The sequence below is a fragment of the Ranitomeya imitator genome, chromosome 9 (assembly GCF_032444005.1).
Source record: "Ranitomeya imitator isolate aRanImi1 chromosome 9, aRanImi1.pri, whole genome shotgun sequence".
NCBI lineage: Eukaryota > Metazoa > Chordata > Amphibia > Anura > Dendrobatidae > Ranitomeya > Ranitomeya imitator.
In genome coordinates, this window is record NC_091290.1 from 5,736,294 (window position 1) to 5,763,042 (window position 26,749).

Consider the following 26,749-nt stretch of genomic DNA (forward strand, 5'->3'; position numbering starts at 1 on the left):
ATATACAGGACAGGAGGAGTGATACTGTGCAGTGTATATATACAGGACAGAAGGAGTGGTACTGTGCAGTGTATATATACAGGAGGAGTGGTACTGTGCAGTGTATATAAACAGGACAGGAGGAGTGGTACTGTGCAGTGTATATATACAGGACAGGAGGAGTGGTGCTGTGCAGTGTATATATACAGGACAGGAGGAGTGGTACTGTGCAGTGTATATATACAGGACAGGAGGAGTGGTACTGTGCAGTGTATATATACAGGACAGGAGGAGTGGTACTGTGCAGTGTATATATACAGGACAGGAGGAGTGGTACTGTGCAGGGTATATATACAGGACAGGAGGAGTGGTACTGTGCAGTGTATATATACAGGAGGAATGGAACTGTGCAGTGTGTATATACAGGACAGGAGGAGTGATACTGTGCAGTGTATATATACAGGACAGGAGGAGGGTTACTGTGCAGTGTATATATACAGGACAGAAGGAGTGGTACTGTGCAGTGTATATATACAGGAGGAGTGGTACTGTGCAGTGTATATATACAGGACAGGAGGAGTGGTGCTGTGCAGTGTATATATACAGGAGGAGTGGTACTGTGCAGTGTATATATACAGGACAGGAGGAGTGGTACTGTGCAGTGTATATATACAGGACAGGAGGAGAGGTACTGTGCAGTGTATATATACAGGAGAGGAGGAGCGGTGCTGTGCAGTGTATATATACAGGAGGAGTGGTACTGTGCAGTGTATATATACAGGACAGGAGGAGTGGTACTGTGCAGTGTATATATAGAGGACAGGAGGAGTGGTGCTGTGCAGTGTATATATACAGGACAGGAGGAGTGGTGCTGTGCATTGTATATATACAGGACAGGAGGAGTGGTACTGTGCAGTGTATATATACAGGACAGGAGGAGTGGTACTGTGCAGTGTATATATACAGGACAGGAGGAGTGGTACTGTGCAGGGTATATATACAGGACAGGAGGAGTGGTACTGTGCAGTGTATATATACAGGAGGAGTGGTGCTGTGCAGTGTATATATACAGGAGGAATGGAACTGTGCAGTGTGTATATACAGGAGGAGTGGTACTGTGCAGTGTGTATATACAGGAGGAGTGGTACTGTGCAGTGTGTATATACAGGACAGGAGGAGTGATACTGTGCAGTGTATATATACAGGAGGAGTGGTGCTGTGCAGTGTATATATACAGGAGGAATGGAACTGTGCAGTGTATATATACAGGAGGAATGGAACTGTGCAGTGTGTATATACAGGAGGAGTGGTACTGTGCAGTGTGTATATACAGGACAGGAGGAGTGATACTGTGCAGTGTATATATACAGGAGGAGTGGTGCTGTGCAGTGTATATATACAGGAGGAATGGAACTGTGCAGTGTGTATATACAGGACAGGAGGAGTGATACTGTGCAGTGTATATATACAGGACAGGAGGAGGGTTACTGTGCAGTGTATATATACAGGACAGAAGGAGTGGTACTGTGCAGTGTATATATACAGGACAGGAGGAGTGGTACTGTGCAGTGTATATATACAGGAGAGGAGGAGCGGTGCTGTGCAGTGTATATATACAGGAGGAGTGGCACTGTGCAGTGTATATATACAGGACAGGAGGAGTGGTACTGTGCAGTGTATATATACAGGACAGGAGGAGTGGTACTGTGCAGGGTATATATACAGGAGGAGTGGTACTGTGCAGTGTATATATACAGGACAGGAGGAGTGGTACTGTGCAGTGTATATATGCAGGACAGGAGGAGTGGTACTGTGCAGTGTATATATACAGGACAGGAGGAGTGGTACTGTGCAGGGTATATATACAGGACAGGAGGAGTGGTACTGTGCAGTGTATATATACAGGAGGAGTGGTACTGTGCAGTGTATATATACAGAAGTGGTACTGTGCAGTGTATATATACAGGACAGGATGTATAGGGCTAGTATGTGTGTGTATACTGCTGTGTATACACATATGTTATTATAGGTATTTTATATACAATGTACATGCATGAGGGGGGCCCCGAATGTATTTCCTGCACAGGGGCCCATTGCTGCTTGTGTCCGCCCCTGCTGTGCAGTGTATATATACAGGAGGAGTGGTACTGTGCAGTGTATATATACAGGACAGGAGGAGTGGTACTGTGCAGTGTATATATACAGGACAGGAGGAGTGGTACTGTGCAGTGTATATATACAGGAGAGGAGGAGCGGTGCTGTGCAGTGTATATATACAGGAGGAGTGGTACTGTGCAGTGTATATATACAGGACAGGAGGAGTGGTACTGTGCAGTGTATATATACAGGAGAGGAGGAGCGGTGCTGTGCAGTGTATATATACAGGAGGAGTGGTGCTGTGCAGTGTATATATACAGGACAGGAGGAGTGGTACTGTGCAGTGTATATATACAGGACAGGAGGAGTGGTGCTGTGCAGTGTATATATACAGGACAGGAGGAGTGGTACTGTGCAGTGTATATATATAGGAGGAGTGGTACTGTGCAGTGTATATATACAGGACTGGAGGAGCGGTACTGTGCAGGGTATATATACAGGACTGGAGGAGTGGTACTGTGCAGTCTATATATACAGGACAGGAGGAGTGGTGCTGTGCAGTGTATATATACAGGACAGGAGGAGTGCTACTGTGCAGTGTATATATACAGGACAGGAGGAGTGGTACTGTGCAGTGTATATATACAGGACAGGAGGAGTGGTACTGTGCAGGGTATATATACAGGACAGGAGGAGTGGTACTGTGCAGTGTATATATACAGGAGGAGTGGTGCTGTGCAGTGTATATATACAGGAGGAATGGAACTGTGCAGTGTGTATATACAGGACAGGAGGAGTGATACTGTGCAGTGTATATATACAGGACAGGAGGAGGGTTACTGTGCAGTGTATATATACAGGACAGAAGGAGTGGTACTGTGCAGTGTATATATACAGGAGGAGTGGTACTGTGCAGTGTATATATACAGGACAGGAGGAGTGGTGCTGTGCAGTGTATATATACAGGACAGGAGGAGTGGTACTGTGCAGTGTATATATACAGGAGGAGCGGTACTGTGCAGTGTATATATACAGGACAGGAGGAGTGGTACTGTGCAGTGTATATATACAGGACAGGAGGAGTGGTACTGTGCAGTGTATATATACAGGAGAGGAGGAGCGGTGCTGTGCAGTGTATATATACAGGAGGAGTGGTACTGTGCAGTGTATATATACAGGACAGGAGGAGTGGTACTGTGCAGTGTATATATACAGGACAGGAGGAGTGGTACTGTGCAGTGTATATATACAGGACAGGAGGAGTGGTACTGTGCAGTGTATATATACAGGAGGAGTGGTACTGTGCAGTGTATATATACAGGACTGGAGGAGCGGTACTGTGCAGGGTATATATAGGAGGAGTGTTACTGTGCAGTGTGTATATACAGGACAGGAGGAGTGATACTGTGCAGTGTATATATACAGGACAGAAGGAGTGGTACTGTGCAGTGTATATATACAGGAGGAGTGGTACTGTGCAGTGTATATATACAGGACAGAAGGAGTGGTACTGTGCAGTGTATATATACAGGACAGGAGGAGTGGTGCTGTGCAGTGTATGTATACAGGAGGAGTGGTGCTGTGCAGTGTATATATACAGGAGGAATGGAACTGTGCAGTGTGTATATACAGGACAGGAGGAGTGATACTGTGCAGTGTATATATACAGGAGGAGTGGTGCTGTGCAGTGTATATATACAGGAGGAATGGAACTGTGCAGTGTGTATATACAGGACAGGAGGAGGGTTACTGTGCAGTGTATATATACATGAGGAGTGGTGCTGTGCAGTGTATATATACAGGAGGAATGGAACTGTGCAGTGTGTATATACAGGACAGGAGGAGTGATACTGTGCAGTGTATATATACAGGAGGAGTGGTGCTGTGCAGTGTATATATACAGGAGGAATGGAACTGTGCAGTGTGTATATACAGGACAGGAGGAGTGATACTGTGCAGTATATATATACAGGACAGGAGGAGGGTTACTGTGCAGTGTATATATACAGGAGGAGTGGTACTGTGCAGTGTATATATACAGGACTGGAGGAGCGGTACTGTGCAGGGTATATATACAGGAGGAGTGGTACTGTGCAGTGTATATATACAGGACAGGAGGAGTGGTACTGTGCAGTGTATATATACAGGACAGGAGGAGTGGTACTGTGCAGTGTATATATACAGGACAGGAGGAGTGGTACTGTGCAGTGTATATATACAGGAGGAGTGGTACTGTGCAGTGTATATATACAGGACTGGAGGAGCGGTACTGTGCAGGGTATATATAGGAGGAGTGTTACTGTGCAGTGTGTATATACAGGACAGGAGGAGTGATACTGTGCAGTGTATATATACAGGACAGAAGGAGTGGTACTGTGCAGTGTATATATACAGGAGGAGTGGTACTGTGCAGTGTATGTATACAGGAGGAGTGGTGCTGTGCAGTGTATATATACAGGAGGAATGGAACTGTGCAGTGTGTATATACAGGACAGGAGGAGTGATACTGTGCAGTGTATATATACAGGAGGAGTGGTGCTGTGCAGTGTATATATACAGGAGGAATGGAACTGTGCAGTGTGTATATACAGGACAGGAGGAGTGATACTGTGCAGTGTATATATACAGGACAGGAGGAGTGGTACTGTGCAGTGTATATATACAGGACAGGAGGAGTGGTGCTGTGCAGTGTATATATACAGGACAGGAGGAGTGGTACTGTGCAGTGTATATATACAGGACAGGAGGAGTGGTACTGTGCAGTGTATATATACAGGACAGGAGGAGTGGTACTGTGCAGGGTATATATACAGGACAGGAGGAGTGGTACTGTGCAGTGTATATATACAGGAGGAGTGGTGCTGTGCAGTGTATATATACAGGAGGAATGGAACTGTGCAGTGTGTATATACAGGACAGGAGGAGTGATACTGTGCAGTGTATATATACAGGACAGGAGGAGGGTTACTGTGCAGTGTATATATACAGGACAGAAGGAGTGGTACTGTGCAGTGTATATATACAGGAGGAGTGGTACTGTGCAGTGTATATATACAGGACAGGAGGAGTGGTGCTGTGCAGTGTATATATACAGGACAGGAGGAGTGGTACTGTGCAGTGTATATATACAGGACAGGAGGAGTGGTACTGTGCAGTGTATATATACAGGAGAGGAGGAGCGGTGCTGTGCAGTTTATATATACAGGAGGAGTGGTACTGTGCAGTGTATATATACAGGACAGGAGGAGTGGTACTGTGCAGTGTATATATACAGGAAAGGAGGAGTGGTACTGTGCAGTGTATATATACAGGACAGGAGGAGTGGTACTGTGCAGTGTATATATACAGTAGAGGAGGAGCGGTGCTGTGCAGTGTATATATACAGGACAGGAGGAGTGGTACTGTGCAGTGTATATATACAGGAGGAGTACTGTGCAGTGTATATATACAGGAGGAGTGGTACTGTGCAGTGTATATATACAGGACAGGAGGAGTGGTACTGTGCAGTGTATATATACAGGAGAGGAGGAGTGGTACTGTGCAGTGTATATATACAGGAGGAGTGGTTCTGTGCAGTGTATATATACAGGAGGAGTGGTACTGTGCAGTGTATATATACAGGAGGAGTGGTACTGTGCAGTGTATATATACAGGACAGGAGGAGTGGTACTGTGCAGTGTATATATACAGGACAGGAGGAGTGGTACTGTGCAGTGTATATATACAGGAGAGGAGGAGCGGTGCTGTGCAGTGTATATATACAGGACAGGAGGAGTGGTACTGTGCAGGGTATATATACAGGACAGGAGGAGTGGTACTGTGCAGTGTATATATACAGGAGGAGTGGTACTGTGCAGTGTATATATACAGGACAGGAGGAGTGGTACTGTGCAGGGTATATATACAGGACAGGAGGAGTGGTACTGTGCAGTGTATATATACAGGAGGAGTGGTACTGTGCAGTGTATATATACAGAAGTGGTACTGTGCAGTGTATATATACAGGACAGGATGTATAGGGCTAGTATGTGTGTGTATACTGCTGTGTATACACATATGTTATTATAGGTATTTTATATACAATGTACATGCATGAGGGGGGCCCCGAATGTATTTCCTGCACAGGGGCCCATTGCTGCTTGTGTCCGCCCCTGCTGTGCAGTGTATATATACAGGAGGAGTGGTACTGTGCAGTGTATATATACAGGACAGGAGGAGTGGTACTGTGCAGTGTATATATACAGGACAGGAGGAGTGGTACTGTGCAGTGTATATATACAGGAGAGGAGGAGCGGTGCTGTGCAGTGTATATATACAGGAGGAGTGGTACTGTGCAGTGTATATATACAGGACAGGAGGAGTGGTACTGTGCAGTGTATATATACAGGAGAGGAGGAGCGGTGCTGTGCAGTGTATATATACAGGAGGAGTGGTGCTGTGCAGTGTATATATACAGGACAGGAGGAGTGGTACTGTGCAGTGTATATATACAGGACAGGAGGAGTGGTGCTGTGCAGTGTATATATACAGGACAGGAGGAGTGGTACTGTGCAGTGTATATATATAGGAGGAGTGGTACTGTGCAGTGTATATATACAGGACTGGAGGAGCGGTACTGTGCAGGGTATATATACAGGACTGGAGGAGTGGTACTGTGCAGTCTATATATACAGGACAGGAGGAGTGGTGCTGTGCAGTGTATATATACAGGACAGGAGGAGTGCTACTGTGCAGTGTATATATACAGGACAGGAGGAGTGGTACTGTGCAGTGTATATATACAGGACAGGAGGAGTGGTACTGTGCAGGGTATATATACAGGACAGGAGGAGTGGTACTGTGCAGTGTATATATACAGGAGGAGTGGTGCTGTGCAGTGTATATATACAGGAGGAATGGAACTGTGCAGTGTATACATACAGGACAGGAGGAGGGTTACTGTGCAGTGTATATATACAGGACAGAAGGAGTGGTACTGTGCAGTGTATATATACAGGAGGAGTGGTACTGTGCAGTGTATATATACAGGACAGGAGGAGTGATACTGTGCAGTGTATATATACAGGACAGGAGGAGGGTTACTGTGCAGTGTATATATACAGGACAGAAGGAGTGGTACTGTGCAGTGTATATATACAGGAGGAGTGGTACTGTGCAGTGTATATATACAGGACAGGAGGAGTGGTGCTGTGCAGTGTATATATACAGGACAGGAGGAGTGGTACTGTGCAGTGTATATATACAGGAGGAGCGGTACTGTGCAGTGTATATATACAGGACAGGAGGAGTGGTACTGTGCAGTGTATATATACAGGACAGGAGGAGTGGTACTGTGCAGTGTATATATACAGGAGAGGAGGAGCGGTGCTGTGCAGTGTATATATACAGGAGGAGTGGTACTGTGCAGTGTATATATACAGGACAGGAGGAGTGGTACTGTGCAGTGTATATATACAGGACAGGAGGAGTGGTACTGTGCAGTGTATATATACAGGACAGGAGGAGTGGTACTGTGCAGTGTATATATACAGGAGGAGTGGTACTGTGCAGTGTATATATACAGGACTGGAGGAGCGGTACTGTGCAGGGTATATATAGGAGGAGTGTTACTGTGCAGTGTGTATATACAGGACAGGAGGAGTGATACTGTGCAGTGTATATATACAGGACAGAAGGAGTGGTACTGTGCAGTGTATATATACAGGAGGAGTGGTACTGTGCAGTGTATATATACAGGACAGAAGGAGTGGTACTGTGCAGTGTATATATACAGGACAGGAGGAGTGGTGCTGTGCAGTGTATGTATACAGGAGGAGTGGTGCTGTGCAGTGTATATATACAGGAGGAATGGAACTGTGCAGTGTGTATATACAGGACAGGAGGAGTGATACTGTGCAGTGTATATATACAGGAGGAGTGGTGCTGTGCAGTGTATATATACAGGAGGAATGGAACTGTGCAGTGTGTATATACAGGACAGGAGGAGGGTTACTGTGCAGTGTATATATACATGAGGAGTGGTGCTGTGCAGTGTATATATACAGGAGGAATGGAACTGTGCAGTGTGTATATACAGGACAGGAGGAGTGATACTGTGCAGTGTATATATACAGGAGGAGTGGTGCTGTGCAGTGTATATATACAGGAGGAATGGAACTGTGCAGTGTGTATATACAGGACAGGAGGAGTGATACTGTGCAGTATATATATACAGGACAGGAGGAGGGTTACTGTGCAGTGTATATATACAGGAGGAGTGGTACTGTGCAGTGTATATATACAGGACTGGAGGAGCGGTACTGTGCAGGGTATATATACAGGAGGAGTGGTACTGTGCAGTGTATATATACAGGACAGGAGGAGTGGTACTGTGCAGTGTATATATACAGGACAGGAGGAGTGGTACTGTGCAGTGTATATATACAGGACAGGAGGAGTGGTACTGTGCAGTGTATATATACAGGAGGAGTGGTACTGTGCAGTGTATATATACAGGACTGGAGGAGCGGTACTGTGCAGGGTATATATAGGAGGAGTGTTACTGTGCAGTGTGTATATACAGGACAGGAGGAGTGATACTGTGCAGTGTATATATACAGGACAGAAGGAGTGGTACTGTGCAGTGTATATATACAGGAGGAGTGGTACTGTGCAGTGTATGTATACAGGAGGAGTGGTGCTGTGCAGTGTATATATACAGGAGGAATGGAACTGTGCAGTGTGTATATACAGGACAGGAGGAGTGATACTGTGCAGTGTATATATACAGGAGGAGTGGTGCTGTGCAGTGTATATATACAGGAGGAATGGAACTGTGCAGTGTGTATATACAGGACAGGAGGAGTGATACTGTGCAGTGTATATATACAGGACAGGAGGAGTGGTACTGTGCAGTGTATATATACAGGACAGGAGGAGTGGTGCTGTGCAGTGTATATATACAGGACAGGAGGAGTGGTACTGTGCAGTGTATATATACAGGACAGGAGGAGTGGTACTGTGCAGTGTATATATACAGGACAGGAGGAGTGGTACTGTGCAGGGTATATATACAGGACAGGAGGAGTGGTACTGTGCAGTGTATATATACAGGAGGAGTGGTGCTGTGCAGTGTATATATACAGGAGGAATGGAACTGTGCAGTGTGTATATACAGGACAGGAGGAGTGATACTGTGCAGTGTATATATACAGGACAGGAGGAGGGTTACTGTGCAGTGTATATATACAGGACAGAAGGAGTGGTACTGTGCAGTGTATATATACAGGAGGAGTGGTACTGTGCAGTGTATATATACAGGACAGGAGGAGTGGTGCTGTGCAGTGTATATATACAGGACAGGAGGAGTGGTACTGTGCAGTGTATATATACAGGACAGGAGGAGTGGTACTGTGCAGTGTATATATACAGGAGAGGAGGAGCGGTGCTGTGCAGTTTATATATACAGGAGGAGTGGTACTGTGCAGTGTATATATACAGGACAGGAGGAGTGGTACTGTGCAGTGTATATATACAGGAAAGGAGGAGTGGTACTGTGCAGTGTATATATACAGGACAGGAGGAGTGGTACTGTGCAGTGTATATATACAGTAGAGGAGGAGCGGTGCTGTGCAGTGTATATATACAGGACAGGAGGAGTGGTACTGTGCAGTGTATATATACAGGAGGAGTACTGTGCAGTGTATATATACAGGAGGAGTGGTACTGTGCAGTGTATATATACAGGACAGGAGGAGTGGTACTGTGCAGTGTATATATACAGGAGAGGAGGAGTGGTACTGTGCAGTGTATATATACAGGAGGAGTGGTTCTGTGCAGTGTATATATACAGGAGGAGTGGTACTGTGCAGTGTATATATACAGGAGGAGTGGTACTGTGCAGTGTATATATACAGGACAGGAGGAGTGGTACTGTGCAGTGTATATATACAGGACAGGAGGAGTGGTACTGTGCAGTGTATATATACAGGAGAGGAGGAGCGGTGCTGTGCAGTGTATATATACAGGACAGGAGGAGTGGTACTGTGCAGTGTATATATACAGGACAGGAGGAGCGGTACTGTGCAGTGTATATATACAGGACAGGAGGAGTGGTACTGTGCAGTGTATATATACAAGACAGGAGGAGCGGTACTGTGCAGTGTATATATACAGGACAGGAGGAGCGGTACTGTGCAGTGTATATATACAGGAGGAGGGGTACTGTGCAGTGTATATATACAGGACAGGAGGAGTGGTACTGTGCAGTGTATATATACAGGACAGGAGGAGCGGTACTGTGCAGTGTATATATACAGGACAGGAGGAGCAGTACTGTGCAGTGTATATATACAGGACAGGAGGAGCGGTACTGTGCAGTGTATATATACAGGACAGGAGGAGTGGTACTGTGCAGTGTATATATACAAGACAGGAGGAGCGGTACTGTGCAGTGTATATATACAGGACAGGAGGAGTGGTACTGTGCAGTGTATATATACAGGACAGGAGGAGTGGTACTGTGCAGGGTATATATACAGGACAGGAGGAGTGGTACTGTGCAGTGTATATATACAGGACAGGAGGAGTGGTACTGTGCAGTGTATATATACAGGACAGGAGGAGTGGTACTGTGCAGTGTATATATACAGGAAAGGAGGAGTGGTACTGTGCAGTGTATATGTACAGGACAGGAGGAGTGGTACTGTGCAGTGTATATATACAGGAGAGGAGGAGCGGTGCTGTGCAGTGTATATATACAGGACAGGAGGAGCGGTACTGTGCAGTGTATATATACAGGAGGAGGGGTACTGTGCAGTGTATATATACAGGACAGGAGGAGTGGTACTGTGCAGTGTATACATTTAGGTCCATATATATTTGGACAGAGACAACATTTTTCTAATTTTGGTTATAGACATTACCACAATGAATTTTAAACAAAACAATTCAGATGCAGTTGAAGTTCAGACTTTCAGCTTTCATTTGAGGGGATCCACATTAAAATTGGATGAAGGGTTTAGGAGTTTCAGCTCCTTAACATGTGCCACCCTGTTTTTAAAGGGACCAAAAGTAATTGGACAGATTCAATAATTTTAAATAAAATGTTCATTTTTAGTACTTGGTTGAAAACCCTTTGTTGGCAATGACTGCCTGAAGTCTTGACCTCATGGACATCACCAGACTCTGTGTTTCCTCCTTTTTGATGCTCGGCCTTCACTGCGGTGGTTTTCAGTTGCTGTTTGTTTGTGGCATTTCTGTCTGAAGTTTAGTCTTTAACAAGTGAAATGCTGCTCAATTGGGTTGAGATCAGGTGACTGACTTGGCCATTCAAGAATATTCCACTTCTTTGCTTTAATAAACTCCTGGGTTGCTTTGGCTTTATGTTTTGGGTCATTGGTCGTCGTTTCATACTACAGATGGACAATCAGTTTGGCTGCATTTGGCTGGATCTGAGCACACAGTATGGCGGCTCTGAAGACCTCAGAATTCATTCGGCTGCTTCTGTCCTGTGTCCCATCATCAATAAACACTAGTGACCCAGTGCCACTGGCAGCCATGCATGCCCGCGCCATCACACTGCCTCCGCCGGGTTTATGCATGCCCGCGCCATCACACTGCCTCCGCCGTGTTTTACAGATGATGTGGTATGCTTTGGATCATGAGCTGGACCGCGCCTTCACCATACTTTTCTCTTTCCATCATTCTGGTAGAGGTTGATCTTGGTTTCATCTGTCCATAGAATGTTCTTCCAGAACTGTGCGGCTTTTTTAGATGTTTTTTCGCCTTTTTCTTCTTGATGCTTATGAGTGGCTGCACCGTTCAGTGAACCCTCTGTAGTTACTTTCATGCAGTCTTCTCTTTATGGTAGATTTGGATATTGATACGCCGACCTCCTGGAGAGTGTTGGTCACTTGGTCGGCTGTTGTGAAGGGGTTTCTCTTCACCATGGAGATTATTCTACGATCATCCACCACTGTTGTCTTCCGTGGGCGCCCAGGTCTTTTTGCATTGATGAGTTCTCCAGTGCTTTCTTTCTTTCTCAGGATGGACCAAACTGTAGATTTTGCCGCTCCTAATATTGTAGCAATTTCTCGGATGGTTTTTTCTGTTTTCGCAGCTTAAGGACGGCTTGTTTCACCTTCATGGAGAGCTCCTTTACCGCATGTTTACTTCACAGCAAAACCTTCCAAATGCAGCACCGCACCTCAAATCAACTCCAGGCCTTTTATCTGCTTAATTGTGAATGACATAACGAAGGTATTGCCCACACCTGTCCATGAAATAGCCTTGGAGTCAATTGTCCAATTACTTTTGGTCCCTTTAAAAACAGGATGGCACATGTTAAGGAGCTGAAACTCCTAAACCCTTCATCCAATGTTAATGTGGATCCCCTCAAATGAAAGCTGAAAGTCTGAACTTCAACTGCATCTGAATTGTTCTGTTTAAAATTCATTGTGGTAATGTCTATAAGGGAGGATATTAGCGAAGGGAATGAGGATGTCGAGTCCATATGGGTTGAAATTCATGGAGGGAAAAATGGTAACAAAATTCTCATTGGGGTCTGTTACAAACCCCCAAATATAACAGAAAGCATGGAAAGTCTACTTCTAAAGCAGATAGATGAAGCTGCAACCCATAATGAGGTCCTGGTTATGGGGGACTTTAACTACCCGGATATTAACTGGGAAACAGAAACCTGTGAAACCCATAAAGGCAACAGGTTTCTGCTAATAACCAAGAAAAATTATCTTTCACAATTGGTGCAGAATCCAACCAGAGGAGCAGCACTTTTAGACCTAATACTATCTAATAGACCTGACAGAATAACAAATCTGCAGGTGGTTGGGCATTTAGGAAATAGCGACCACAATATTGTGCAGTTTCACCTGTCTTTCACTAGGGGGACTTGTCAGGGAGTCACAAAAACATTGAACTTTAGGAAGGCAAAGTTTGAACAGCTTAGAGATGCCCTTAATCTGGTAGACTGGGACAATATCCTCAGAAATGAGAATACAGATAATAAATGGGAAATGTTTAAGAACATCCTAAATAGGCAGTGTAAGCGGTTTATACCTTGTGGGAATAAAAGGACTAGAAATAGGAAAAACCCAATGTGGCTAAACAAAGAAGTAAGACAGGCAATTAACAGTAAAAAGAAAGCATTTGCACTACTAAAGCAGGATGGCACCATTGAAGCTCTAAAAAACTATAGGGAGAAAAATACTTTATCTAAAAAACTAATTAAAGCTGCCAAAAAGGAAACAGAGAAGCACATTGCTAAGGAGAGTAAAACTAATCCCAAACTGTTCTTCAACTATATCAATAGTAAAAGAATAAAAACTGAAAATGTAGGCCCCTTAAAAAATAGTGAGGAAAGAATGGTTGTAGATGACGAGGAAAAAGCTAACATATTAAACACCTTCTTCTCCACGGTATTCACGGTGGAAAATGAAATGCTAGGTGAAATCCCAAGAAACAATGAAAACCCTATATTAAGGGTCACCAATCTAACCCAAGAAGAGGTGCGAAACCGGCTAAATAAGATTAAAATAGATAAATCTCCGGGTCCGGATGGCATACACCCACGAGTACTAAGAGAACTAAGTAATGTAATAGATAAACCATTATTTCTTATTTTTAGTGACTCTATAGCGACAGGGTCTGTTCCGCAGGACTGGCGCATAGCAAATGTGGTGCCAATATTCAAAAAGGGCTCTAAAAGTGAACCTGGAAATTATAGGCCAGTAAGTCTAACCTCTATTGTTGGTAAAATATTTGAAGGGTTTCTGAGGGATGTTATTCTGGATTATCTCAATGAGAATAACTGTTTAACTCCATATCAGCATGGGTTTATGAGAAATCGCTCCTGTCAAACCAATCTAATCAGTTTTTATGAAGAGGTAAGCTATAGACTGGACCACGGTGAGTCATTGGACGTGGTATATCTCGATTTTTCCAAAGCGTTTGATACCGTGCCGCACAAGAGGTTGGTACACAAAATGAGAATGCTTGGTCTGGGGGAAAATGTGTGTAAATGGGTTAGTAACTGGCTTAGTGATAGAAAGCAGAGGGTGGTTATAAATGGTATAGTCTCTAACTGGGTCGCTGTGACCAGTGGGGTACCGCAGGGGTCAGTATTGGGACCTGTTCTCTTCAACATATTCATTAATGATCTGGTAGAAGGTTTACACAGTAAAATATCGATATTTGCAGATGATACAAAACTATGTAAAGCAGTTAATACAAGAGAAGATAGTATTCTGCTACAGATGGATCTGGATAAGTTGGAAACTTGGGCTGAAAGGTGGCAGATGAGGTTTAACAATGATAAATGTAAGGTTATACACATGGGAAGAGGGAATCAATATCACCATTACACACTGAACGGGAAACCACTGGGTAAATCTGACAGGGAGAAGGACTTGGGGATCCTAGTTAATGATAAACTTACCTGGAGCAGCCAGTGCCAGGCAGCAGCTGCCAAGGCAAACAGGATCATGGGGTGCATTAAAAGAGGTCTGGATACACATGATGAGAGCATTATACTGCCTCTGTACAAATCCCTAGTTAGACCGCACATGGAGTACTGTGTCCAGTTTTGGGCACCGGTGCTCAGGAAGGATATAATGGAACTAGAGAGAGTACAAAGGAGGGCAACAAAATTAATAAAGGGGATGGGAGAACTACAATACCCAGATAGATTAGCGAAATTAGGATTATTTAGTCTAGAAAAAAGACGACTGAGGGGCGATCTAATAACCATGTATAAGTATATAAGGGGACAATACAAATATCTCGCTGAGGATCTGTTTATACCAAGGAAGGTGACGGGCACAAGGGGGCATTCTTTGCGTCTGGAGGAGAGAAGGTTTTTCCACCAACATAGAAGAGGATTCTTTACTGTTAGGGCAGTGAGAATCTGGAATTGCTTGCCTGAGGAGGTGGTGATGGCGAACTCAGTCGAGGGGTTCAAGAGAGGCCTGGATGTCTTCCTGGAGCAGAACAATATTGTATCATACAATTATTAGGTTCTGTAGAAGGACGTAGATCTGGGGATTTATTATGATAGAATATAGGCTGAACTGGATGGACAAATGTCTTTTTTCGGCCTTACTAACTATGTTACTATGTATGTTACTATAACCAAAATTAGAAAAATGTTGTCTCTGTCCAAATATATATGGACCTAACTGTATATACAGGACAGGAGGAGCGGTACTGTGCAGTGTATATATACAGGACAGGAGGAGTGGTACTGTGCAGTGTATATATACAGGACAGGAGGAGTGGTACTGTGCAGTGTATATATACAGGACAGGAGGAGTGGTACTGTGCAGTGTATATATACAGGAGGAGTGGTACTGTGCAGTGTATATATACAGGAGGAGCGGTACTGTGCAGTGTATATATACAGGAGGAGTGGTACTGTGCAGTGTATATATACAGGAGGAGCGGTACTGTGCAGTGTATATATACAGGAGGAGTGGTACTGTGCAGTGTATATATACAGGAGGAGGGGTACTGTGCAGTGTATATATACAGGACAGGAGGAGGGTACTGTGCAGTGTATATATACAGGAGGAGTGGTACTGTGCAGTATATATACAGGACAGGAGGAGGGTACTGTGCAGTGTATATATACAGGAGGAGTGGTACTGTGCAGTGTATATATACAGGAGGAGTGGTACTGTGCAGTGTATATATATAGGAGGAGCGGTACTGTGCAGTGTATATATACAGGAGGAGCGGTACTGTGCAGTGTATATATACAGGAGGAGAGGTACTGTGCAGTGTATATATACAGGAGGAGTGGTACTGTGCAGAGTATATATACAGGAGGAGTGGTACTGTGCAGTGTATATATACAGGAGGAGTGGTACTGTGCAGTGTATATATACAGGAGGAGTGGTACTGTGCAGTGTATATATACAGGAGGAGTGGTACTGTGCAGTGTATATATACAGGAGGAGTGGTACTGTGCAGTGTATATATACAGGAGGAGTGGTACTGTGCAGTATATATATACAGGAGGAGTGGTACTGTGCAGTGTATATATACAGGAGGAGTGGTACTGTGCAGTGTATATATACAGGAGGAGTGGTACTGTGCAGTGTATATATACAGGAGGAGTGGTACTGTGCAGTGTATATATACAGGAGGAGTGGTACTGTGCAGTGTATATATACAGGAGGAGTGGTACTGTGCAGTATATATATACAGGAGGAGTGGTACTGTGCAGTGTATATATACAGGAGGAGTGGTACTGTGCAGTGTATATATACAGGAGCAGTGGTACTGTGCAGTGTATATATACAGGAGGAGTGGTACTGTGCAGTGTATATATACAGGACAGGATGAGTGGTACTGTGCAGTGTATATATACAGGAGGAGTGGTACTGTGCAGTGTATATATACAGGAGGAGTGGTACTGTGCAGTGTATATATATATAGGAGGAGTGGTACTGTGCAGTGTATATATACAGGAGGAGTGGTACTGTGCAGAGTATATATACAGGAGGAGTGGTACTGTGCAGTGTATATATACAGGAGGAGTGGTACTGTGCAGTGTATATATACAGGAGGAGTGGTACTGTGCAGTGTATATATACAGGACAGGAGGAGTGGTACTGTGCAGTGTATATATACAGGAGGAGTGGTACTGTGCAGTGTATATATACAGGAGGAGTGGTACTGTGCAGTGTATACATACAGGACAGGAGGAGTGGTACTGTGCAGTGTATATATACAGGAGGAGTGGTACTGTGCAGTGTATATATACAGGAGGAGTGGTACTGTGCAGTGTATATATACAGGAGGAGTGGTACTGTGCAGTGTATATATACAGGAGGAGTGGTACTGTGCAGAGTATATATACAGGAGGAGTGGTACTGTGCAGTGTATATATACAGGAGGAGTGGTACTGTGCAGTGTATATATACAGGAGGAGTGGTACTGTGCAGTGTATATATACAGGACAGGAGGAGTGGTACTGTGCAGTGTATATATACAGGAGGAGTGGTACTGTGCAGTGTATATATACAGGAGGAGTGGTACTGTGCAGTGTATACATACAGGACAGGAGGAGTGGTACTGTGCAGTGTATATATACAGGAGGAGTGGTACTGTGCAGTGTATACATACAGGACAGGAGGAGTGGTACTGTGCAGTGTATATATACAGGAGGAGTGGTACTGTGCAGTGTATATATACAGGAGGAGTGGTACTGTGCAGTGTATATATACAGGAGGAGTGGTACTGTGCAGTGTATATATACAGGAGGAGTGGTACTGTGCAGTGTATATATACAGGACAGGAGGAGTGGTACTGTGCAGGGTATATATAGGAGGAGCGGTACTGTGCAGTGTATATACAGGAGGAGCGGTACTGTGCAGGGTATATATAGGAGGAGTGGTACTGTGCAGGGTATATACATTTTGCGCAGTGATTAGTTTCAGGTTCTGGGTTTTCTGTTTTGACTGATTTCTGGTGACCGATGATAAAACAAGATCAGGGTAGAATGCTGGAGACACTGGGGGCAGAATGCTGGAGACACTGGGGGCAGAATGCTTAAGACACTGGGGGCAGAATGCTGGAGACACTGGGGGCAGAATGCTGGAGACACTGGGGGCAGAATGCTGGAGACACTGGGGGCAGAATGCTTAAGACACTGGGGGCAGAATGCTGGAGACACTGGGGCAGAATGCTGGAGACACTGGGGGCAGAATGCTGGAGACACTGGGGGCAGAATGCTGGAGACACTGGGGGCAGAATGCTGGAGACACTGGGGGCAGAATGCTGGACACACTGGGGGCAGAGTGCTGGAGACACTGGGGGCAAATGCTGGAGACACTGGGGGCAGAATGCTAGAGACACTGGGGGCAGAATGCTTGAGACACTGGGGGCAGAATGCTGGAGACACTGGGGGCAGAATGCTAGAGACACTGGGGGCAGAATGCTGGAGACATTGGGGGCAGAATGCTGGAGACACTGGGGGCAGAATGCTTAAGATACTGGGGGCAGAATGCTGGAGACACTGGGGGCAGAATGCTGGAGACACTGGGGGCAGAATGCTGGAGACACTGGGGGCAGAATGCTGGAGACACTGGGGGCAGAATGCTGGAGCACTGGGGCAAATGCTGGAGACACTGGGGGCAGAATGCTGGAGACACTGGGGCAAATGCTGGGACACTGGGGGCAGAATGCTGGAGACACTGAGGGCAGAATGCTGGAGACACTGGGGGCAGAATGCTGGAGACACTGGGACAGAATGCTGGAGACACTGGGGGCAGAATGCTGGAGACACTGGGGGTAGAATAATGGAGACACTGGGGGCAGAATGCTGGAGACACTGGGGCAGAATGCTGGAGACACTGGGGGCAGAATGCTGGAGACACTGAGGGCAGAGATGCTGGAGACACTGGGGGCAGAATGCTTGAGACATTGGGGGCAGAATGCTGGAGACACTGGGGGCAGAATGCTTGAGACATTGGGGGCAGAATGCTGGAGACACTGGGGGCAGAATGCTGGAGACATTGGGGGCAGAATGCTGGAGACACTGGGGGCAGAATGCTTAAGATACTGGGGGCAGAATGCTGGAGACACTGGGGGCAGAATGCTGGAGACACTGGGGGCAGAATGCTGGAGACACTGGGGGCAGAATGCTGGAGACACTGGGGGCAGAATGCTGGAGCACTGGGGCAAATGCTGGAGACACTGGGGGCAGAATGCTGGAGACACTGGGGCAAATGCTGGGACACTGGGGGCAGAATGCTGGAGACACTGAGGGCAGAATGCTGGAGACACTGGGGGCAGAATGCTGGAGACACTGGGACAGAATGCTGGAGACACTGGGGGCAGAATGCTGGAGACACTGGGGGTAGAATAATGGAGACACTGGGGGCAGAATGCTGGAGACACTGGGGCAGAATGCTGGAGACACTGGGGGCAGAATGATGGAGACACTGAGGGCAGAGATGCTGGAGACACTGGGGGCAGAATGCTGGAGACACTGGGGGCAGAATGCTGGGGCAAATGCTGGGGCACTGGGGGCAGAATGCTGGAGACACTGAGGGCAGAATGCTGGAGACACTGGGGGCAGAATGCTGGAGACACTGGGGGCAGAATGCTGGAGACACTGGGGGCAGAATGCTGGAGACACTGGGGGCAGAATGCTGGAGCACTGGGGCAAATGCTGGAGACACTGGGGGCAGAATGCTGGAGACACTGGGGCAAATGCTGGGACACTGGGGGCAGAATGCTGGAGACACTGGGGGCAGAATGCTGGAGACACTGGGGGCAGAATGCTGGAGACACTGGGGGCAGAATGCTGGAGACACTGGGGGCAGAATGCTGGAGCACTGGGGCAAATGCTGGAGACACTGGGGGCAGAATGCTGGAGACACTGGGGCAAATGCTGGGACACTGGGGGCAGAATGCTGGAGACACTGGGGCAAATGCTGGGACACTGGGGGCAGAATGCTGGAGACACTGGGGGCAGAATGCTGGAGACACTGGGGGCAGAATGCTGGAGACACTGGGGGCAGAATGCTGGAGACACTGGGGGCAGAATGCTGGAGACACTGGGGGCAGAATGCTGGAGACACTGGGGCAAATGCTGGAGACACTGGGGGCAGAATGCTGGAGACACTGGGGCAAATGCTGTGACACTGGGGGCAGAATGCTGGAGACACTGGGGCAAATGCTGGGACACTGGGGGCAGAATGCTGGAGACACTGGGGCAAATGCTGGGACACTGGGGGCAGAATGCTGGAGACACTGGGGCAGAGTGCTGGAGACACTGGGGGCAGAATGCTGGAGACACTGGGGGCAGAATGCTGGAGACACTGGGGCAGAATGCTGGAGACACTGGGGCAGAATGCTGGAGACACTGGGGCAGAATGCTGGAGACACTGGGGGCAGAATGCTGGAGACACTGGGGGCAGAATGCTGGAGACACTGGGGGCAGAATGCTGGAGACACTGGGGGCAGAATGCTGGAGACACTGGGGGCAGAATGCTGGAGACACTGGGGGCAGAATGCTGGAGACACTGGGGGCAGAATGCTGGAGACACTGGGGGCAGAATGCTGGACACACTGGGGGCAGAATGCTGGAGACACTGGGGGCAGAATGCTGGAGACACTGGGGCAAATGCTGGGACACTGGGGCAGAATTCTGGAGACACTGGGGCAAATGCTGGGACACTGGGGGCAGAATGCTGGACACACTGGGGGCAGAATGCTGGAGACACTGGGGGCAGAATGCTGGAGACACTGGGGGCAGAATGCTGGAGACACTGGGGGCAGAATGCTGGAGACACTGGGGGCAGAATGCTGGAGACACTGGGGGCAGAATGCTGGAGACACTGGGGCAGAATGCTGGAGACACTGGGGGCAGAATGCTGGAGACACTGGGGGCAGAATGCTGGAGACACTGGGGGCAGAATGCTGGAGACACTGGGGCAGAATGCTGGAGACACTGGGGGCAGAATGCTGGAGCACTGGGGCAAATGCTGGAGACACTGGGGGCAGAATGCTGGAGACACCGGGGGCAGAATGATTGTTACATTGTGGCCATAACCTAATTCTGAAGCTTCTCTTATTTGTGGGGACTGTAGTGTGATAGACAAGAAGGAGGAGCCGGCGCTTGTACAGAGGAGAGGGCGACATTTCATAAATCCGATGGTTTTATCCTCCACCATGTAGGGGAAGTGTACGTCACTGCAGCGGGGAGGGGCTTTCATTACTGCCGAGAGAAGCTTCCGGATCCGCAGGGGAGGGTCTTACACAATAGCAGGGGAGGGGCTTACACAATAGCAAGGGAGGGGCTTACACAATAGCAGGGGAGGGGCTTACACAATAGCAAGGGAGGGGCTTACACAATAGCAGGGGAGGGGCTTACACAATAGCAAGGGAGGGGCTTACACAGCAGGGGTGGGGCCACGTGAGTGAGTAGGACTGTGGTGTTCACTCTGACACTTCGTCACAATGTGTATTCAGGACCAAATCATGTCCCAATAATGCGGATTCCACCACGGCGCCACCACATGGCGACATCTCATACTCCAGTCACATCCAAAGCTGCAGATGTGAGTGAAGCCTATCAGTGATGAGGGCATGCTGGGAGTTGTAGTTTCACTCCTCATCCTGAGGAGGTGAGCGATCACCAGATACTGATGATGGAGGTGACGGGCGATCACCAGATACTGATGATGGAGGAGACGGGTGGTCACCAGATACTGATGATGGAGGTGACGGGCGGTCACCAGATACTGATGATGGAGGAGACGGGCGGTCACCAGATACTGATGATGGAGGTGACGGGCGGTCACCAGGTACTGATGATGGAGGTGACGGGCGGTCACCAGATACTGATGATGGAGGAGACGGGCGGTCACCAGATACTGATGATGGAGGTGACGGGCGGTCACCAGATACTGATGATGGAGGTGACGGGCGGTCACCAGATACTGATGATGGAGGAGACGGGCGGTCACCAGATACTGATGATGGAGGAGACGGGCGGTCACCAGATACTGATGATAGAGGAGACGGGCGGTCACCACATACTGATGATGGAGGGGACGGGCGGTCACCAGATACTGATGATGGAGGTGACGGGCGGTCACCAGATACTGATGATGGAGGTGACGAGCGGTCACCAGATACTGATGATGGAGGAGACGGGTGGTCACCAGATACTGATGATGGAGGTGACGGGCGGTCACCAGATACTGATGATGGAGGTGACGGGCGGTCACCAGATACTGATGATGGAGGAGACGGGTGGTCACCAGATACTGATGATAGAGGTGACGGGCGGTCACCAGATACTGATGATGGAGGAGACGGGCGGTCACCAGATACTGATGATGGAGGAGACCGGCAGTCACCAGATACTGATGATGGAGGCGATGGGCGGTCACCAGATACTGATGATGGAGGCGACGGGCGGTCACCAGATACTGATGATGGAGGAGACGGGTGGTCACCAGATACTGATGATGGAGGAGACGGGCAGTCACCAGATACTGATGATGGAGGAGATGGGCGGTCACCAGATACTGATGATGGAGGTGACGGGCGGTCACCAGATACTGATGATGGAGGTGACGGGCGGTCACCAGATACTGATGATGGAGGAGACCGGCAGTCACCAGATACTGATGATGGAGGCGATGGGCGGTCACCAGATACTGATGATGGAGGCGACGGGCGGTCACCAGATACTGATGATGGAGGAGACGGGTGGTCACCAGATACTGATGATGGAGGTGACGGGCGGTCACCAGATACTGATGATGGAGGTGACGGGCGGTCACCAGATACTGATGATGGAGGAGACGGGCGGTCACCAGATACTGATGATGGAGGTGACGGGCGGTCACCAGATACTGATGATGGAGGTGACGGGCGGTCACCAGATACTGATGATGGAGGAGACGGGCGGTCACCAGATACTGATGATGGAGGTGACGGGCGATCACCAGATACTGATGATGGAGGAGACGGGCGGTCACCAGATACTGATGATGGAGGTGACGGGCGGTCACCAGATACTGATGATGGAGGCGATGGGCGGTCACCAGATACTGATGATGGAGGCGACGGGCGGTCACCAGATACTGATGATGGAGGAGACGGGTGGTCACCAGATACTGATGATGGAGGTGACGGGCGATCACCAGATACTGATGATGGAGGTGACTGGCGATCACCAGATACTGATGATGGAGGTGACGGGCGATCACCAGATACTGATGATGGAGGTGACGGGCGATCACCAGATACTGATGATGGAGGAGACGGGCGGTCACCAGATACTGATGATGGAGGAGACGGGCGGTCACCAGATACTGATGATGGAGGGGACGGGCGGTCACCAGATACTGATGATGGAGGAGACGGGCGGTCACCAGATACTGATGATGGAGGTGATGGGCGGTCACCAGATACTGATGATGGAGGTGACGGGCGGTCACCAGATACTGATGATGGAATAGACGAGCGGTCACCAGATACTGATGATGGAGGTGATGGGCGATCACCAGATACTGATGATGGAGGAGACGGGCGGTCACCAGATACTGATGATGGAGGAGACGGGCGGTCACCAGATACTGATGATGGAGGAGACGGGCGGTCACCAGATACTGATGATGGAGGTGACGGGCGGTCACCAGATACTGATGATGGAGGTGATGGGCGGTCACCAGATACTGATGATGGAGGGGACGGGCGGTCACCAGATACTGATGATGGAGGAGACGGGCGGTCACCAGATGCTGATGATGGAGGAGAGGGGCGATCACCAGATACTGATGATGGAGGAGAGGGGCGATCACCAGATACTGATGATGGAGGAGACGGGCGGTCACCAGATACTGATGATGGAGGAGACGGGCGGTCACCAGATACTGATGATAGAGGAGACGGGCGGTCACCAGATACTGATGATGGAATAGACGAGCGGTCACCAGATACTGATGATGGAGGAGACGGGCGATCACCAGATACTGATGATGGAGGTGACTGGCGGTCACCAGATACTGATGATGGAGGTGACGGGCGGTCACCAGATACTGATGATGGAGGTGACGGGCGGTCACCAGATACTGATGATGGAGGAGACGGGCGGTCACCAGATACTGATGATGGAGGTGACGGGCGGTCACCAGATACTGATGATGGAATAGACGAGCGGTCACCAGATACTGATGATGGAGGAGACGGGCGGTCACCAGATACTGATGATGGAGGAGACGGGCGGTCACCAGATACTGATGATGGAGGTGACGGGCGGTCACCAGATACTGATGATGGAATAGACGAGCGGTCACCAGATACTGATGATGGAGGAGACGGGCGATCACCAGATACTGATGATGGAGGAGACGGGCGGTCACCAGATACTGATGATGGAGGAGACGGGCGGTCACTAGATACTGATGATGGAGGGGACGGGCGGTCACCAGATACTGATGATGGAGGTGACGGGCGGTCACCAGATACTGATGATGGAGGGGACGGGCGGTCACCAGATACTGATGATGGAGGAGACGGGCGGTCACCGGATACTGATGATGGAGGTGACGGGCGGTCACCAGATACTGATGATGGAGGTGACGGGCGGTCACCAGATACTGATGATGGAGGAGACGGGCGGTCACCAGATACTGATGATGGAGGAGATGGGCGGTCACCAGATACTGATGATGGAGGTGACGGGCGATCACCAGATACTGATGATGGAGGAGACGGGCGGTCACTAGATACTGATGATGGAGGGGACGGGCGGTCACCAGATACTGATGATGGAGGTGACGGGCGGTCACCAGATACTGATGATGGAGGGGACGGGCGGTCACCAGATACTGATGATGGAGGAGACGGGCGGTCACCGGATACTGATGATGGAGGTGACGGGCGGTCACCAGATACTGATGATGGAGGTGACGGGCGGTCACCAGATACTGATGATGGAGGAGACGGGCGGTCACCAGATACTGATGATGGAGGAGACGGGCGGTCACCAGATACTGATGATGGAGGAGACGGGCGGTCACCAGATACTGATGATGGAGGGGACGGGCGGTCACCAGATACTTCACATCTGCCTAAGACTTTTGCACAGTGCCTTGTATTATCTCTTGAACCACCCAAAGCCCCCCTTTATATATGTGTCACCGCCCAGAGCCCCCCATATCACCACCGCTGGCATTTTGCCCTCTCCCGGCTTATAATAGAATTTGTGAAATAATTATTAGTAAACTGAGTAGACCGTAAATCCGTCCTCCATCACCACCATCATCTTCATCGTCCCCATCTGCCTATGATGATGCTGGCGGTTCGTGCTTTGCCTGTGGCGCCCCACATTTGGGTCGTTTTTGGGCCCCCCTGCCCCTCTCTGCCGCCCACCACCCCCATCTTGTGTCTTACTGTGTCCTTGGAGGTCCCCAGCTTCTTGAGGCCGTCCAGAGGCAGCAGATCGGCTGAGTCCTTGTGGATAAACTGCACGGATTGCTTCATCCGCCGCTGCTGTCGGACGGACGCGGCTTCCCGCAGATCCGCGTCTTTCCTGGCGCTGTCGGTGAGGATCCCGGAGTAGAACATGTCGTGTTTCCAGCCCCGGGAGAAGTGACGGCTGCAGCGAAGCAGCTGACGCACCGCAGCCCCGGACGCAGACTCTGCTGCCACCTCTCATCTGCACACGATATTCCCATCCGCTTCTCGGCGTTTCATTACGTCAAGACTCTGAAAACTTCTAGCATTTCTCACAGCTGAGGGTTTGTTACACTTGCATCCATAAAAAAAAATTATAAACACTCAGAAGCTCATATCCCACTGACCATACGCTGTATATACCACTGACCACCAGGGACCATATACTGTATATACACTGACCACCAGGGACCAAACATTGTATATACACTGACCACCAGGGACCGAGCACTGTATATACCACTGACCACCAGGGACCATATACTGTATATACCACTGACCACCAGGGACCATATACTGTATATACCACTGACCACCAGGGACCAAACATTGTATATACCACTGACCACCAGGGACCGAGCACTGTATATACCACTGACCACCAGGGACCGAGCACTGTATATACCACTGACCACCAGGGACCGAGCACTGTATATACCACTGACCACCAGGGACCATATACTGTATATACACTGACCACCAGGGACCAAACATTGTATATACACTGACCACCAGGGACCATATACTGTATATACACTGACCACCAGGGACCAAACATTGTATATACCACTGACCACCAGGGACCGAGCACTGTATATACACTGACCACCAGGGACCAAACATTGTATATACACTGACCACCAGGGACCGAGCACTGTATATACCACTGACCACCAGGGACCGAGCACTGTATATACCACTGACCACCAGGGACCGAGCACTGTATATACCACTGACCACCAGGGACCATATACTGTATATACACTGACCACCAGGGACCAAACATTGTATATACCACTGACCACCAGGGACCGAGCACTGTATATACCACTGACCACCAGGGACCGAGCACTGTATATACCACTGACCACCAGGGACCATATACTGTATATACACTGACCACCAGGGACCGAACACTGTATATACCACTGACCACCAAGAAACATACACTGTATATACACTGAACACCAGGGACCAAACATTGTATATACCACTGACCACCAGGGACCGAGCACTGTATATACACTGACCACCAGGGACCATATACTGTATATACACTGACCACCAGGGACCGAACACTGTATATACCACTGACCACCAAGAAACATACACTGTATATACACTGAACACCAGGGACCGATCACTGTATATACCACTGACCACCAGGGACCGAGCACTGTATATACCACTGACCACCAGGGACCATATACTATATATACACTGACCACCAGGTACCAAACATTGTATATACCACTAACCACCAGGGACCGAGCACTGTATATACCGCTAACCACCAGGGACCGAGCACTGTATATACCACTGACCACCAGGGACCAAACATTGTATATACACTGACCACCAGGGACCAAACATTGTATATACACTGACCACCAGGGACCATATACTGTATATACACTGACCACCAGGGACCGAACACTGTATATACCACTGACCACCAGGGACCGAGCACTGT

General features: G+C 48.3%; 1 protein-coding gene across 1 annotated transcript in view; it reads right to left on the reverse strand.

The window, feature by feature from the left end:
* NRIP3 (nuclear receptor interacting protein 3) overlaps positions 1 to 25,210 on the reverse strand; it is a 66,071-nt gene extending 40,861 nt beyond the window's left edge. The window contains exon 1 of the mRNA XM_069738776.1: positions 24,994 to 25,210. Coding sequence (XP_069594877.1) covers positions 24,994 to 25,167 — 174 coding nt within the window. The 5' untranslated portion in view covers positions 25,168 to 25,210. The remainder of the gene's footprint in view (positions 1 to 24,993) is intronic.
* Positions 25,211 to 26,749: the final 1,539 nt, after the last annotated feature.